Below are 16,639 nucleotides of genomic sequence, written 5' to 3' on the forward strand. Positions count from 1 at the left end.
TTACGGCCAAACACTGAGTGATGGACGGACGGGCAGATGTAGCAGGGACAGACAGATGTGCTGGGTGGGTGGATGGATGGACGGATGGATGTGGCAGGGATTGAGGGACATGCTGTATGGGTGGACGGACATGGGAGGGACAGACGGACGTGCTGGGAGGGTGGAGGTGGCAGGGACATTATGGGATGTAAAGGCAGGTTCACCCTGACCCCAGCCTGGCTTGCTCTCTGAACGGGCAGGGCTCTGTACCGCTCCAACGTGCAGCGCCAGGGACGGACGTCCCGGTGTCTCTGCTTTTTCCTTCTCCGTGCAGACCGCGACGCCCAGGCCTGCCCGCTCTTCCCCACCGAGCTGGCCCTGGTGGTGGAGCGCTCCGCCGACGTCACCCCCGCTGAGTTCGGCCGCATGAAAGACGTCCTGGCCTCGCTCCTCCAGGACCTGAGCCTCTCCCAGGGCAACTGCCCTGCCGGGGCCCGCGTGGCCGTGCTCTCCTACGCCTCCGCCCCCACCTACCTGCTGCGTTTCGCGGAGGTGCAGAGCAAGGGGCCGCTCCTGCGGCTGGTGAGGAGCCTGTCCCACGTGCGCTCCACCCAGAGGGGCCGCCTGGCCACCGCCATGAGCTTCGTGGGCCGCCACACCTTCAAGAGGGTGAGGCCGGCCCTGCTGGGCAGCAAGGTGGCCGTGTTCCTGACCAGCGGCCGGGGCCAGGCCCTGGAGGGCATCGGCAAGGTTGCCCTGGAATATGTGGCTCTGGGCATCATCCCGGTGGTGGTAACCTTCAACTCCCTGCCCGTGGTGGAGCAGGCGTTCCAGGTGAGCCGGCTGGGCCCAGGTAGGAACCTACAACCTGCCTCGTCCAGGCCATAATGTGTCATCCACCCACCCCTCCTGCATTAGGCAACTTATGGGAGCCCCTACCCCCACCCCGCAGAGAGGACCCAGCGTGAAGTCCTCTTGGGTGGCTGGGCCATGGGAGGATAACAACCTACTACAGCTACCAGCTCTGTAGCTCCCCAGGTGGGAGAGTGATGCACTGCAGTGCGGAAGGCCCCAGATTCCTGCTGGCAGCTTAGGGAGATGGGAGGTTAGAGGCCTGTCACCTCTAAAACTGCACCCCCTTGTGCCGATGGCTTTTGGCCACCGTGTGACGCACTGGCTCTGCGCATCTCCACGGATGTTTGGAGGTGTGTCCGCGGCCTGGTAAAGCGTGGGGTTCCTGGGCCAGGCAGTCGCGGGGCCAAATCACCCCACATTTACACCCTGTCCATCTGCCTCTCCTGCCAGATGGACGAGAAGTTCAGAGTGGTCCAGCTGCCGGTGGCAGACTCATCCCGGGATGCGGAGGCGCTTCGGGAAGCCGTGTTCCTCTGCACACTCTGCTTTGGTGAGGGCTTCACTACTCCCTGGGGGTCTTGGCTAAGAATCTGCCCACACTGCAAGGAAAGAACCGTGGCAGGCCAGGGTCAGCCGTGTCGGGCTCACAGGGGTAGGCCTTGGGTTAGCTGCTACCCTAGTAATCAGTAGGAAACGGAGCCCAGAGTCACCTCAGTGGCCTTTCAGGCTACGTCTACTCTGCAGGCTTCTTGCACAAGAAGCTTTTTGCGGAAGGGATCTACCACAAAAACTTCTTGAGCAAAAGCGCATCCACACTGCAAAAGCGCATCAGAAAAGCGATGCGCTTTTGCGCAAGAGAGCGTCCGGACTGCATGGACACACTCTCGCAAGCAGGAGCAGCCCGAGGCCGGCTGCAGCAGCTGGTGCCTCAGGTGGGCCGCGCGATCCGCGCCCCCGCCTGCACGGCCGTCAATGGCCGTAACATCATCATCGGGCGCCCGGGCCAGCGATGCTCTAGGCAACTGCCTAGTTCACCTAGGCTCATGGGCCACCCCTGCTCGCAAGAAAGCTCTGATGGCCATTCACAGAACAGCCACCAGGGCACCTGTGCATCTTCCGATAGTCTGGTTTTGTGCAAAACCCCCGTTTCCCATCCACACGCACCTTTTTGTGCAATAACTCTTGCGCAACAAGGCGTTAATCCTCGTAGAAAGAGGAATACCTACACCGCAGAAAGCCCTCTGCGCAGTCGATTCTCTGCACATTTTCTTGCGCAAACAAGTGCTTGAGGTGTGGACGCTCCGCGAGTTTTTTTGCGCCAAAACATCTGGTTTTGCGCAATGACTCTGCGGTGTAGACTTAGCCTCAGCGGGAGCTGGTCTGCTCCCTGGGATTCACGTCCCCTGCCCCACGATCATATTAGTCTCTTTGGCTACGTCTAGACTACATGGCTCCGTATAAATAAAATAGTTTATTTAAATGAAGCGGGGATTATTTAAATCCCTGCTTCTTTGACTTTGCCAAATAAACTATTTTACGTGGCTCCATCAAGAGAGCCGTGTAGTCTAGATGTACCTTCCGTGTTACAAGTTGTGACTTAGTGTGGGTACCTTGCTGGTTGCTATGCTGGGGCTGTGGGTGACCCCCACTGGCTGCTGCCTGTAGCACGGCCCAGCAGGACAGGGGATGAGTCACTAGGCAAAAAGGGTCTCTCAACCTGTCCGACCAGCTACCCCCCAGGGAGAGAAACAAAGGAAGGTGCAATGCCGCTCCTGGCTGAGGGGCAGGGCTGGAAGTGAGGGTATGTCTACACTACCCCGCTAGTTCGAACTAGGAGGGTAATGTATGCATACCGAACTTGCTAATGAAGCCCGGGATTTGAATTTCCCGGGCTTCATTAGCATAAAGCCGGCGCCGCCATTTTTAAAAGCCGGCTAGTGCGAACCCTGTGCCGCGCGGCTACACGCGGCACGGACTAGATAGTTCGGATTAGGCTTCCTAATCCGAACTATCTGTACGCCTCGTGGAACGAAGCCTAATCCGAACTATCTAGTCCGTGCCGTGTGTAGCCGCGCGGCACAGGGTTCGCACTAGCCGGCTTTTAAAAATGGCGGCGCCGGCTTTATGCTAATGAAGCCCGGGAAATTCAAATCCCGGGCTTCATTAGCAAGTTTGGTATGCATACATTACCCCCCTAGTTCGAACTAGGGGGGTAGTGTAGACATACCCTGAGTGAGTTAGTTTCTGTCTGGGATCATGGAGGAGACAGCCTAGGGAAAGCAGCTGGGATTTAGGGGCCCAGTCTCCCCCATCTCAAGGGGGACTGAGGCATCCTAGCCCCAGTTCCTGTAACCAGATTACACCTGTGCTGTGCTGTATCCTGGAGAAGCAATAAACTCCCTCTATTCTACTGGCTGGTGGAGTCTGTCCGTGCCATTACGGGGGTGCAGGAGACGGAAAAACCCCGACGCGCCGTCACACGAGTCCAGGAAAGTTAAGCAGCTTGCTTACGGGATCCCACAGAGTCTGTAGAAGAGCCAGGGACTGAACCCAGAGCTCTGGAGACCTCGCCCAGGGCTGTGCCCCACAAGGCCGTTCTGCCTTCCCTCCCTTTAGCCCGTTCCCACAACCGATGGTCCCCCGCTTGTGGGCGTGTCTCAGCGATGGCTTCAGGAAAGCCACATGCTCACTTTCTGTCCCCCTGCCCTGCCCCCCAGATCTGTGCAACCCTGGCAACTGCAGGAAGGAGTCCCCGCTGGGCCTGGACCTGGATTTGGCTCTGCTGGTGGATAACTCCCCCCTCGGCCTGCCCGCCGGGAGCATGGGGCGGGTTTCCCATCTCTTCAGCAGCGTCCTGAGCCAGCTGACGGTCTCCTCCCGCCCCGAGCAGCCTGAGGGTGGGACCCGTGTCTGTCTGGTGCTGACAGGGCCTTCCCGGGCTCCCCGCGCGCTGCGAGAGGACTTGTGGGAGTTTCCCTTCACCCACCATGGCTCCAGGGAGAGGATCGAAGAGCACCTGCAGCTCTCCCTGGTTGTCAGGGAGGCAGCGGTGCCGGCCAGCCAAGCTGTGGCCTGGACCCTGCGCCGGGCGTTCCGGGAGAGCCCTTCGCACCGGCTCCGGGTGCTCTTTGCCATGGTTACCGGGGAAACCGACCTGTGGGACCAGGAGATGCTGCCGGAGCTGTCCCGCTTTGCCCAGTGCGGGGTGTTTGCCATGTTCGTCCTAGCCCTGGGCCAGGAGGGGGCTGGCCGGCAGGACGGGATCGGACCGGAACCGCTGGCTCTGCCGGCGTGGAGATACCACTTCCTGCGGCTTGGCTCAGTCCAGGAGCCGGAAATGGAGTATGCCGAGAGGATGCTTCTGGGCTTCCTGAGGAACCTGCGGGGTGAGTGACAGCCGGGGCTTGGAGATGGGGAGTTCCCATATGCCATGGAGACCACGCACCCCTTCCTCCGCTAGCCACGGTCCAGACTGCGGCAGTCACGGGCAAAGGGCAACGATCCATCGGCGACCTCCTGCCCCACAGCGTGTGCCTTGAGCTGAGGGAGTAACCTCTGCTAGCTGGTGGCAGTAGTAGGCAATTATCTTCTGTATGAAACAGCCACTAGAGGGGGCTGTGACGCACTTAGTCAGCGTGAGACTAGGACGCGGGGGGGGGGGGGCTGTCTGCTCTGTAACCCGGGTTCCCCTACGCTGGGGTGTGTGATTCCTACTGACTCACCCACATGTGGATTGGCCCAGACACCTAGCCCCAGCCTGAGCAGGTAACAAGGCTCTTCCCCGGGGAGAGACAAAGGAAGGGAGGTGGAGACGGCACCTGGCTGGGGGCAGGGCCTGGGAGCTGGGCAGCTTTTGGCTGGGATGACATGAAGAGAGGAGACTAAGCTGAGTACTGAGCGGTCAGGGGTCTGTGGGCCCCCACCCCAAGGGCTCTGGGGCATCCTGGCCCTGGCCCCTGTAACCGCATCACGTCTGTGCCGTGCCGTATCCCGGAGAAGCAGTAAACCCTCGATTCTACTGGCTGGCAGAGTCTCCGCTTGCTGCGGACGGGGGTGCAGGATCGGGGGGCTCCCCAATGCGCCGTCACAGAGACACGGGGCTTTCTGAGCACTCCCAGGACTGAGGCTAGAGGCAGCGAGTCGCACAGGTGGGGCTGGCCAGGCTGGGAGACGGAGCGGAGGCCCCGCTCATTGCTGACCTGTTTGTTGTGCTTTACAGTGGAAAGCCGACGGCATCCCCCGGAACACGCCGCGTGGTGTCAGACGGAGCTCTCCCCCACCCGGCCTCATGCCACGCCTCCACCGCCCACCCGCCCAGACAGGTGCGTGGCACATGGTGATCCTGCCTCTTCCTACGTGGCAGGAACGCGGCAGGGGACTGCACCCCGGCTCAGCCACCCTACGGCTGCGTTCCAGGCTGGGCCCCCTGCCCTCCATCTCGCGTGGCAGCTGGATGCAGCTGCCCAGTGGCATGCTTACTTCCTCTGCCGCTGGCGGAAACGTGGTTCTCCGGGTAAGGCCGCTAGTCCCCAGCCAGCAGGGCGCTCTCCCCAGATCTGGCTCCCAGAACCGGGGATGTAAGCAAGCGCACAGACTGGAATAAGAGCAAGGCTTGAAACATCACCGGGGACCTGGGAGAGGGGAGGCTGGGAGGACACAGGCAGGGAGGGGAGTGATGCTGCATGCCGGGCTCCTGGGATTGTTTCGTTAATACTGTGAGGCCACCAGAGTTACTGGAGGCGGCCAGACGCCTGCCCAGTGCTAATGCGTCACATCACGTTGGTTCTCTCTGTCTGGGAGACAGCGCCTGCCCCTACGGGGTCTCAGCATTTACACAGCACTCTCCAATCCGGATGTGGGCCCAGAAGCATCGTCCGCACTCCTGACCCGGCCTTCCAGAGTCGCCGTTTTCAGGAGCCTCGCCAGCCAACCTGGGCCTGCCAGTGAAGAGCGGATTGTTCTTTGCAGGGTCCGCACACCCAGCACTGAGCCTCCAGGCGGGACGGAGACATCCACCCCCAGTCCCAGCGAGGGGAGAGGTGTTGTGGAGAGCAGAGATCCATGCATCCTGGACAAAGACCGCGGCGTGAAGTGCACCAACTACTCCTTGCTGTGGTACTACCGCGTGGACACGGGTTCCTGCGAGCGCTTCTGGTACGGTGGCTGCAGAGGCAACGCCAACCGGTTCAACAGCGAGCAGGACTGCATCCGGGTGTGCATTGACCGAAGTACGTGGTATCCGGAGGGGAGCGTGGCCCTGTCTTGGGGAGATGGCACCAATTCAGTTCACTTTCTCGCTTGTAAGGCCAGGCCAGAGGTTGGGCAAAGGCAGTGCGGGATCGCGGGGGATTGAATCGCTCTGCTTCCTTGGCTGTGCAGCCTGTTATCTCGCCTTGCGGCTGTCTTGCCAAGCCTAATTTCCAGAATCCATTGCGGCGGCGGCTCAGCTGTTTTCAGCATTCCGCCCATGGCAGGTTCTTCTCCAAGAGCTTTGACTGAATTCTGGCTCCGCCCAGGAACACGGTTCGGGATTGTCCTCGCTGTAGTCAGCAGCTTTGCTTCTCAGCCACGGTGCTAATGACTTCATGTGCTCTTCCTCCAAGCAGAGAGATGTGGGGAAGAGCAGGACTTCAACGGGGTTCAAAAAAGAACTAGATCCATTCCTGGGGGTGGGGTCCATCACTTCTTACTAGCCAGGATGGGGAGGCATGGTGTCTCTAGCCTCTGTTTGTCAGAGGCTGGGATTGGGTGACAGGAGACAGATTACCTGATGATTCCCTGTTCGGTTCACTCCCTCTGGGGCACCTGGCATTGGCCACTGTTGGAAGACAGGACGGTGGGCTAGTTGGACCTTTGGTCTGATCAGTGATGGCCATTTTTATGTTCTTCGTCCTGGATGATACTTTCACAGGGAGTTTTCTGGCTCCTTAAGGTGGCTGGGGCTTGGCCTCACCTGGGTCAGGTGTATCCCCACCTCCTCGGTGAAGGGACGGAGTCTCAGGGGTCACATGGTGGGAGGGTGTGACTCAGAATTGGGCCTGCTAAGGACGATAAGGGGAACGTGAGTTCAGCTACCTCCTCCCATCACATGACCACTTGGAATCTTTCCCTTCACCTGGAGAGGCGGAGCTCCCGCGGGTGCACTCCTCCTTAAAGGGCCAGGTCACCCTTTGAGAGAGGTCCTGGTGCAGAACCCTGTTGCGTTGCTGCCACGGTCGAATACACCACGTCCTCTGGGCCAGCACAAGCTGAGCCCAAACCTGCCGCCACTCCAGCGGCTGAGATTGCTCCTTCCTGAGTGCAGGGCGGGGGGGACTGAAGGGAGACTGCATTGGCTCTGTTGCCGCTCCCCTCGGGATGCTCTGACCATTGTGCCTCTCTTGGATACAGGCTCGGGGGAAGAGAAGAACTTGACTCAAGGTAAGCGCTTTGTGGAAGGACCGAGGCTGGGGCCCTGGCCCCCTTTGCAGCGGGTCTCATGAGCTGAGCTGCCCTGCGGGAGGGGCCGTCTGGAGACCTGGCGCAGGGTTTTCCGGGGAAGCAGGGCACTGAGCACGTGGTCTGTTGTCAGACGGGGGGTCGGGACCCCCTAGGAGTTTGCAAGATTATTACACGGGGGGGGGGGGGGTTGGCCCCCCCGACTCACCAGTACAAAAGTCTGAGGCCACTAGCTAGTGGGCGTCTCTCTGGGGAAATCCAGTGTTTTGCAGCAAGGGGCCCCTCAGAGTTTGGAGGTTCCGTCGGGCTAGGCACACGGGGAAATACGGTCCGGCCGGTTGGTCCCTGCCACGGGGGGATCTCCAGTGAACCCCCTCCGTGCTCTGGGATCCTTCAGCGTGAAGCGAGGCAAGACCTGCGGCCCTCGGAGCTCGTGTAACCCTGTGCATGGGAGAATGCCCAGCTGGGGAAGGCAAGCCCTAGCCCCGCCCCTTCCACCGGAGGCCCCGCCCCTTCTGCAGCCTCTCCCGTGGAGCCAAGCCTGGCCCCTACTGCAGTGACTGGCCCCCGTCCCAGGCTACAGCCCCCAGCCCCTGAACATCCCCACGCCCTTTAGTCTTCCCCATCACAGCAGATGGCATGGCCTCACCTGTCCCAGCCAGCTGGAGACTGGGCACCATGCCATAGCCCGGTCCTTCCCCACTAGCCAGGAGGCCAGGCAGCGACGCTGCGGCCACAGCCATCCCAGCCAGGCAGCGTGTGGGCAGTTTTGGGAAGGTAATGCCTTCCCTTGCCTGTATTACCCACCGCCCATGTGTATAACCCCTTGGTTAGTACCTATTACAGGTCCCCTTCTGGGCTATCCACAGGGGTATGAATCCGTGGCAATCCCAGCCAGCAAAAAACCTGCAGAAGTTTCTTTTTTTACCGCTGGAAATCCCTGGTCAATGGTGCCTCTGATCTTTTCCATCCATGTGTGGAATAATTGTATGTGCACCACGGCCTGTATGAATGTGCACCACCAATAGAAACAAAACAACCTTGCTGTGAGCGTTCTTGCTAATCAGCTGCGGGGGGAGGGGGGGAATGTGAATCTTTCCTGAGAGGCTGCACAAGCCAGTCTGTCCCTGGAGTGTCTAGCTGGGCCCTGAGAGCAGCACCCCATGAGTTCTCCGACTGTATCACGAGCTCTCTGCCGCCTGTTGTGTTTTGCAGCAGTGTGCCTGGAGGACCAAGACGTGGGCCCCTGCCACTCCTTCACCTTGAAGTGGTTCTTTGACAAGACCGAGCCTGCGCACTGCTCCCGCTTTTGGTACGGGGGCTGTGAAGGGAACCGGAACCGGTTTGAGACCCAGGAGCTGTGCGAATCCCTCTGCCTGCCCTTAGTAGGGCAGAGGCTGCTGCCACGGCCCCCGGAGGAGGCTGTGCAGGCTGACGAGTCCAGGCCTGGCTGTGCGACGGGGGCAGGCGTGTGAGGCACCTCCAGGAGAGAGCGAGGAGGAGGGGGCGCCTGTCGTCTCCTGCCATGCAATCCGGTTCCGCTGCTGCCCGTTCTCTGCCCCTGAACTGCCAGCCCCCCGCATGCCCAGGGCACATGTTGCATGGAAGCCGGGGCTTTTCACACGCTGTGCGCTAACTCTCTGCTCCCACTCTCCCCCGGCCTGCAGCCAGCTGGTTTGCACAGTCTTCTGCTTGCAGAGACTGGGGCTCCCTGCCCATCAGCAGCCCCCGGGGCGAGCTGGGACGCCACGTCCCAGTTTCAAAGGCCGCTCTGCTGAGAGATCCCGAAGCATCTCCCCCTTCCCACCCAGCCTGGCCTCCAGCCTCAAATCCCATCTTGCTCCTCATTCGTGTACACGGCTTATCCAAGCGGCTGCGCTGGGAGGCAGGCAGGACTCCCAACATGTGCAAGGAACGGGCCCTGGGCTGGATCAGGCTTCCGGGGCTCTTGGGGTTACCCCCCGTTCTTCATTTTGGGGTTCGTCCCCAGAGGAGCCCGGCTGATCTGGATGGAACAGAAGCAAGCGAAACACCCTGTGGGGTGGGAAGGAGAGTTTGATTTGATTCAAACCCACCCTACATGAATCCGCATGGCACTGAGCCGGCGCCTGGAAAAATGCACAAATATGTGAGGATCAGATTTTCCAAATAGCCGGGCACCGGACAAGTCTCGGGAGGGGTCTCCGTGCTAGTCTGTACCCACATAACAACCCGCAGCCCTGGGGCACCTCAGGTTTATTGGGGCATAATCCATCCTGGGCAAAAAACCCACCTTTGCTCTGACGAAGTGGGAGTGTTGCCCACGAAAGCTGACGCCCAAATAAATCGGTTCTTCTTTAAGGTGCCACAGGGCTCCTTGTTGCTTTTGTGCCTCGGACAGCTCCCACTAAGACCCTTCAGGAAGGATCTGGCCTTCAGCCCCCTGAGGATCTGGCCCGTTCTCTGTCCTGGAAGCCCATTTTGCGTGTGCCGACAAAGGAGGCCGTTGCACATCTTGCTGCCTGACTTGCCCGCCTGTTTTTGCAAGTGCAGCTGCGCAACCGGAGCACGGGGCTGGAACTCAGACCCTCCCCCTTGCCAGAGGCGAGGCTGCTGCACGCTAGGGTCTGAAAACATCCAATGGTATTTTTAACCAAATAAACCCCTGGTTAACCTCGCAGGTGTGGCCGGGTGGCAGACGCGGGGGCGTGGGGATCGGGGGGGGAAGGGGCTGCGCCACTCTTGATTTCTCAGGCTGCCTCCGTCTGCCCAGCGGAAGAAGGTGCAAGAAGGGAGAGGGCATGTCCCACCTGCCCCAGGAGGGGGAACTCGGGGGCATGGGATGAAAAGGAAGAGAGGCGGTGGCTCTGGGATGTATTCCCGGCGGTGAGGAAGCCACCGTTGGTGGGATATTGTCTCATGGGAGTGTGAGGGAGTCTTAGTGCTTGAATCGCTGTAAGTCACCCGAGCTGGGGCAAGCAGGCAGGGGAGGACACCTTCGCGTTGGCCACGGAGCTAACCCAGAGGGATCCCCCTACGTCTCTGCTGTCTGCCCAGTCCTTGGGCTGTAGAGAGGGGGTGAAGCGCCCAAACCCACAGTGGCAGGGGCGGCTCGCAGGGCAGCTAAGCACCACGGCCGGGGACCACGCAAGCCCAGGCTGTGTGGGAGGCAAACCGGAGAGCGAGGGCGCGCAACACCTGGCTGTGCCAGGGCAAAATCGAGATCTTCCCCCGGTGAAACTGTCCTGAGTACGGAGGACTGCTCGCCCACCCTGGCGGGGGCCCAGGCCATTAGAGAACAGGGTCGTTAAAGAACAGGGTCCCATCTCCCCACCACCTGGCTTTCCTTCCGCCCCAGCAGCTGCAGACGTCCCCCGCGGAATGGGAGCCCTGTTTCCCTGGATACAGCGGGGAGCGAACGGTGCTGTGACGGGGGCTCGTTCGCGGCTCATGCAGCTTTCCTCCGCGCCTGGGCAAGTCCCTAGGAAACTTGTTGGGGGTGGAAAGGAAAACACCATCCGGCTCCGTAGCTCCAGGGGCAGGAGGGATCCAGCCTGCTGGGGATCCCGGCTGCCTCTAGGTTTCTTCCCCCCGCCCCTTCCCCTGACTGCTTTGGATGCTCAGCCTCCAGGGTCAGGTCTGCAAAATGCTGGCGACCATTCAGATCTTGTAAAGAAGCGCACGCCCCCTTGCGGCTACCAGAACCCTTCCTCTTTCCCCGACATGGGATGCCTGAGCACTACCGGGTCCCTCTGTCCTCTGTCTGGCCTGCCTGGCTCCTTCGTAGGCCTGGAGCCCTTTGGGGCAGGGACGGTCTCTCGCTAGATGGCTGAACAGTGCCCAGCACCGCAAGGCCCTGCTTTCGGCTGGTGGCGCCTCTGGGTGCTAGTAGAATATTGCTACTGCGGCAGCCACGGGCAACCGGGGCTCGTGCATGGGCTGCAGGCGTGATCAGCGGGCCCAAGATTGTTGTAATCAAGGCGGTCTCCCGGGACGGGGCAGTTTGTTCCCTGCACTGGCATCCCTAGATCGTGGAGGGGGGGCGCCGACTGGATTGTAGCAGCGCTGGGATTGGCTGCCGAGGGGGCGCCCGGCTCCCACAGTGCTGTGTGCGATCCGCACGCCCCTCCCTCCACCCGCCCTGGCTGTACGTGTCACGTTAGTAACACCGGTAGGAAAAAAAAAAACAACCGACGTGGCTGGAAAGCAGCGGAATCTGTCAACCTTGTGCGTGGGCAACAGTAACCAAATGTCTCGTGGGTCACACACCCCGCCCCGGACCGCACACTGCTCTGTGGGGACGGAGGGATGAAGAACATGAGCCCTGGAGCAGGTGGAGACACGCGACCTTTCAGTCCCCTCCTGTCATGCTTAAAACCAAGAAGCCGGGTGACTTTGGAATGGAGTGTGTTCCTGTCTCTGCTACTGACCTACTAGGTGACCTTGGGCACATCTCTTCCCCTCTGCTTCCCCACAGCTGTTGCACCCCTTCACCAACCCTGCCTGAGCTCTGTGGAGGGTCCAGCTAGGCCAGGGCATGCTGGCCCGTGACCTCCACCCAGCTGAAAGCTCCATTTTCTGCGTACCCAGCCCATAGCAGGGAAGTCTCTGCTCCTTAACCCCACCGAGCCGAGGCTGGAGGGGGCAGAAGGGACAAGGCAGCAGGTCCTGCTCCGTGGGCAAAAAGGCATGACCTGCTAGCGAGGATGCCATCACCTAATCTATTATTCAAGAGCCACTGGAGCTGTCGTGCCGCTCTGAGTTAGTGTAAATCCGCCATCAATTATGTAACCCTTTTACAGTTCAGTGCCAGTCCAACCAGATCAGACAATAACCTGGTAAGTCAGGCAGGCGGAGTTGGCCCGACCAGAGCCTTTGGTACCAGGGACACATGCTGTGCCCACTACAGCTGCCTGGCTGCCATGAGGGAAGGCCAGTCGATCCCCCCCGAATATGTGTTGATCATCGTAAATTGTGAAATCCACACTGGTCCAACTTCAGTGGCCACTTTCTTTTTGGAAACCCCTTTCTTCTGCATGCTGATGAGATCTATTTTTGGTACCTGCCCCTATTTTTGGTAGCTGTCTACACTGCCCCTCCTTGCGCAAGAAAAACCCTCTTGCGCAATGCCGTTACGCCAGTTATTTTCAGGAATAACAGAATACAAACACGCACCTTCCTGTAAGTAACATTTTTGCACTTCCAGTAGGAAATTAAGATGTATTACTAGCAGTGAGCGATGAGGTTACAGTGCTTGTGTGTTTGTTTAAGGGCTCTGTATTACAGATTTACAATTATTCCTTGGTATCTAATGACAAACCTGCAAAAAGCACATAGTCGCCCTTATAGAAGTCACACATTGAAGTCAAAGGAACACGTGTTCTAGGACGTGTGTAACTCTTTCACATAAAACCAGGCAGTCACTTTGGCTACGTCTAGACTGGCATGATTTTCTGCAAATGCTTTTAACGGAAAAGTTTTCCGTTAAAAGCATTTGCGGAAAAGTGTCTGTGCCAATCTAGACGCGCTTTTGCACAAAAAAGCCCTGATCGCCATTTCAGCCATCGGGGCTTTTTTGCGCAAAACAGTACTGTGCTGGCTACATTGGCTTTTGCCCGAATGGGAGCATAGTATTTCCGCAAGAAGCACTGATTTCTTACAGTAGGAAGTCAGTGGTCTTGCGGAAATTCAAGCAGCCAGTGTAGACAGCTGGCAAGTTTTTCCGCAAAAGCAGCTGATTTTGCGGAAAAACTTGCCAGTCTAGACACAGCCCTTGGTAAAACACATTTTAAATACTTGGTTGCACTGTGTGTGGGGAGGGAGGGCGACTGCCCCACACTGGCCAGAAGGGGTTAATGCAGGCTGGAGGGAGCTTGCACAGAGATCTGGACAACTAGAGAGAGGCTTTTTAGTAGCCAATCAGGGTGTGGCTTGCTGGGACAGCCCTGTATATAAGGAGCTGCCCAGTGAAGAGACTCAGTTAGGTCCTGACTGGGGAAGGTGCAGGGCATGGCTCCTAGAACAGCACTTGCATGAGAGCGGTGCTGGGCAGGGTCGAGGGGCTAGCGAGGGAGGCCCCAGACTGAGACCTGCCAGGCTGCAGCCTTGCCACTAGGGCAGGAGGGTGCAAAGGGTCACAAGGGAAGCGGCCCAGGGAGCAAGAGGCAGTGAAGAGGAATAGAGGGGGCCAGGACCCTGCAGAGTGGGTGGGCCTGGGTCCCTCTTTGCATCCCACCTTGCCACCAAGGCGTGGCCCATACAAACCGTGGCTTGCTCCTGAGACAGAGGGGCTAGGTTTAGAGGCCACAGTCAGCCACAGTGGCAGCCACATGAACGACTGTCAAGAAACCCCCGGAAGGGGTGTCCAGAGGGCAGTGTCCTGAAGAGGATGCTGAAGTCTGGGAGTAGGATTGCCAGATTTAACAAAAAATACCGAACACCCTCCCCCGCAAAAAAAAAAATACCTGGAAAAAAATTCTGCTGAGAAAAAAAAGGGGGGGGGGAGAGATCAAAGTTATTGAGAGGGGGGGGGGGAAAGATGCTGTTCCTTTAAATGGCCCGTGCTCCTCCGCCAGACGCAGCAGGGGAAAATTGTCGCCTCCGGGCTTCCGTCCGAGGGAAACAGGAAATTTCGGACATTTTGCATGTCTGGTATTTTCTGTTTTCTTTACCGGATGGGGGACCCAAATAATGGACAGTCCAGGTGGAAACCGGACACCTGATACCCCTGCCTGGGAGTGATGCGGGTCCAGACTTAGAGCTGTATGGCCAAAAGATACAGCAAGTTTCTAGTGTAACTAGACCACCCCCGCGTGGGTACCAGGCTGCGAAGGGCCTGCCCAGTGCCGTGTGTTGAGTTGCTTGCGACACATCAGTCTAGGGCAGGGCTCCCCGACCTTTGCAAGCACGAGATCACTTTTTGAATTTAAGTGCAATCCAGGACCTCCCTCAAATCCAAACATGCTTGCCCCGCCCCTTCTCCAAGGCCCCGCCCCTACTCACTCCATCCTTCCTCCCTCCCCCATCCTCACGCACTGCTATCAGGCTGGGGGGCAGAGGGCTGGGGTACGGGGGAGGGGAGTACGGACTCTGATCTTGGGCTAAAGGATCCAGAGTGCGGGAGGGGCTCTGAGCTGAGGTGGTTGAACAGCCGAGGGGCTCAGGGTACGGGCTCTGGGAGGGGTGCAGGGGGACTTGGGCCTAAGGCTTTTGGGGGGGCAGGAGGGGCTCAGGATTGGGGCCGAGGTTTGGATGCAGGCTCTAGCTGGGCACTGCTTACCACAGGTGGCTTCTGGGGGGTGATGCAGGGGGCTAAGGCAGGCTCACCTCTGCTCCCAAAAGCAGCCAGCAAACTCTCTCCATCCCTGCCCCCCCTCCGTGGAGAGGGGGTACAGGGTGGAGGGAGGGGCACCCCGATATCACCACCCCTTCTCTTCTTTCTGTGCCTTGCACAGCAAGCAGGAGGCTCCCAGGGGTGAAAGGCAGCTCCAAGGCAGAGGAACACCTAAGTGCCGGCAGTTTATAGACTCCTGGCCGAATCCCTCAGGATCACCTGTCAAAGACTCCAAAATCCACCGTCGATCCCGATCGACTGGTTGGTGGCCACTGGCACAGTGTGTTCTCAAGGCTACTTTTTTATCCATTGAGGTATACATGAATCGTCTAGGCAAAAGGCTTTCCGCCTTGGTTAATGATATGGCTGTGTTATAGCACACCAGGAGAGTACCGTTTTACGAGTCTATTTACAAGAGACAAAATGGCATAATCCATTACCTTTAATTTGAAATCACATTTGGAGTTACATGAAAATTCTTGTATTAATCTCTCTCTCTCTCTATATATATATATATAAAAAGTTTTTCCTGCTGGATGACAGAATGACGTCAACAGGCTCTCAGCGAAGTGAAAGCGGCCGGGTGGAGAAGAGGGGGAAGGTGAGCGCAGCAAGCAGAGGGCACAGGCCCCTAGATCCCCCTTTAAAATGTGAATATATGATGTGTATGAATCTTTAGTGACAATACAAAATACTGTCGGAACAATCCCCCGAGATTAGGGTTGCCAGGTATCCGGTTTTGAACCAGACAGTCCAGTTTTGAGCTTTCTGTTCGGGAAACAAATTGAGAAAATAGAAATGTCGGGTGTTTTCTAAATAAGATGGAATGTCGATTGCGATGTCATGTCAAGTGTCTCCGGTATTTTTGTTCAAACCATCTGGCAACCCTACGCGCGATAGCAGGAAATGAAATAAGTGTTTACAGAGGTCGAGGGCACATGCAGATTGGTTAAAAAAAATTACATTCCAGTGGAAAATAGGGCAAGAGAACAGCAGCTAAAGACGCTGTCAAGGATACTGTGTTGAATTCCTTCCCCTTATCTCACCAGCAGGCCTGTCGTGTCTAGCTCCCCTGCTCTGGAGTTGCAGCACCAAGCTGAATTCAGCTTGACCTATAGACTGACCGTGTAATTTACTTGGATTTATGGAGTGACTCGCTATGCTAGCCGTCAGTGTTAAAATGACATGATGTTAGAAGGACCCGAATCCTTATTCAGTCCAAATGGCAATTTTCTTTAATTCTGTTCCCTTCCAACCCAAGGGATCACTTCCACAGCCCTGACTTGCCTTTGCACCTTTCCTGGGCACGTTGACCAATGTCACAGCCCGACAAGGAGCAGGAACTAAAGACGCTTATCACCGTGCACACCGTGTGTTGCACAATCTAAGTCACGTTCAGGCTTCCAGGATGGTTTTTTGGTCCCAGGTAAATAGCAGCCAGACTCAAAAACATTTTGCTTTTTCTCCTTGGGATGATAAAAAGTCAAACTGACAAGGGGACCTTTGTGAAAATGAAGTAGAAGGTCCCAGTCCCGTTCCTCCCGGGCGGGCGTCCAGAGCACAGATGCCATCAGTGGATTTGGCAAGAAGGAGTATTTTGGTTAGCTTGGATCGAGCATCAGCATTTTTTAAATTCTCCATGAAGTGGAATTCCTGCTCCACTAAGCTCTAAAGCAACACAGCTGGGGGTCCTGGGAGCCTTAGAAGCCCCCAGGGATACACCTGGTGGGCTACTCTAGACAGGGATCTTGTAGGGTCTCTAGCTCCGGCAATTCCCACAACTTCCAGGCTGCCAGCTTCCCATCAACCCACTAGGCAGGCAGCTGAGGAGCTGGGATCTGGGTAACCCAAGGACCCCAGCAGCCTGCCAGGTGGCCAGGCCTTCCAAGGAGCCAGGCAGGTGAGCGGTGAAGCAGCCAAGCGGGTTTTTCAGGGAATCCTGCCCGGCAGGCAGAGGAAGTGGTTTCAGCGAACTTGGACTCGCGCACGCTCATGCTGGAAGAAGAGCATTCACCGCTGGAGTTAATCCGGAATAGCAATTCTAGACTCACGCTC

The 16,639-nt window shown here is 57.9% G+C and overlaps 1 protein-coding gene across 1 annotated transcript in view; it reads left to right on the forward strand.

Annotated features, from left to right (window-relative positions):
• LOC102446965 (uncharacterized) overlaps positions 1-9,928 on the forward strand; it is a 30,742-nt gene extending 20,814 nt beyond the window's left edge. The window contains exons 26-32 of the mRNA XM_075910692.1: positions 314-813; positions 1,285-1,384; positions 3,552-4,220; positions 5,054-5,156; positions 5,803-6,062; positions 7,225-7,254; positions 8,488-9,928. Of these exons, the coding sequence (XP_075766807.1) occupies positions 314-813; positions 1,285-1,384; positions 3,552-4,220; positions 5,054-5,156; positions 5,803-6,062; positions 7,225-7,254; positions 8,488-8,747 (1,922 nt within the window). The 3' untranslated portion in view covers positions 8,748-9,928. The remainder of the gene's footprint in view (positions 1-313; positions 814-1,284; positions 1,385-3,551; positions 4,221-5,053; positions 5,157-5,802; positions 6,063-7,224; positions 7,255-8,487) is intronic.
• Positions 9,929-16,639: the final 6,711 nt, after the last annotated feature.

Source organism: Pelodiscus sinensis, chromosome 28, assembly GCF_049634645.1.
Source record: "Pelodiscus sinensis isolate JC-2024 chromosome 28, ASM4963464v1, whole genome shotgun sequence".
NCBI lineage: Eukaryota > Metazoa > Chordata > Testudines > Trionychidae > Pelodiscus > Pelodiscus sinensis.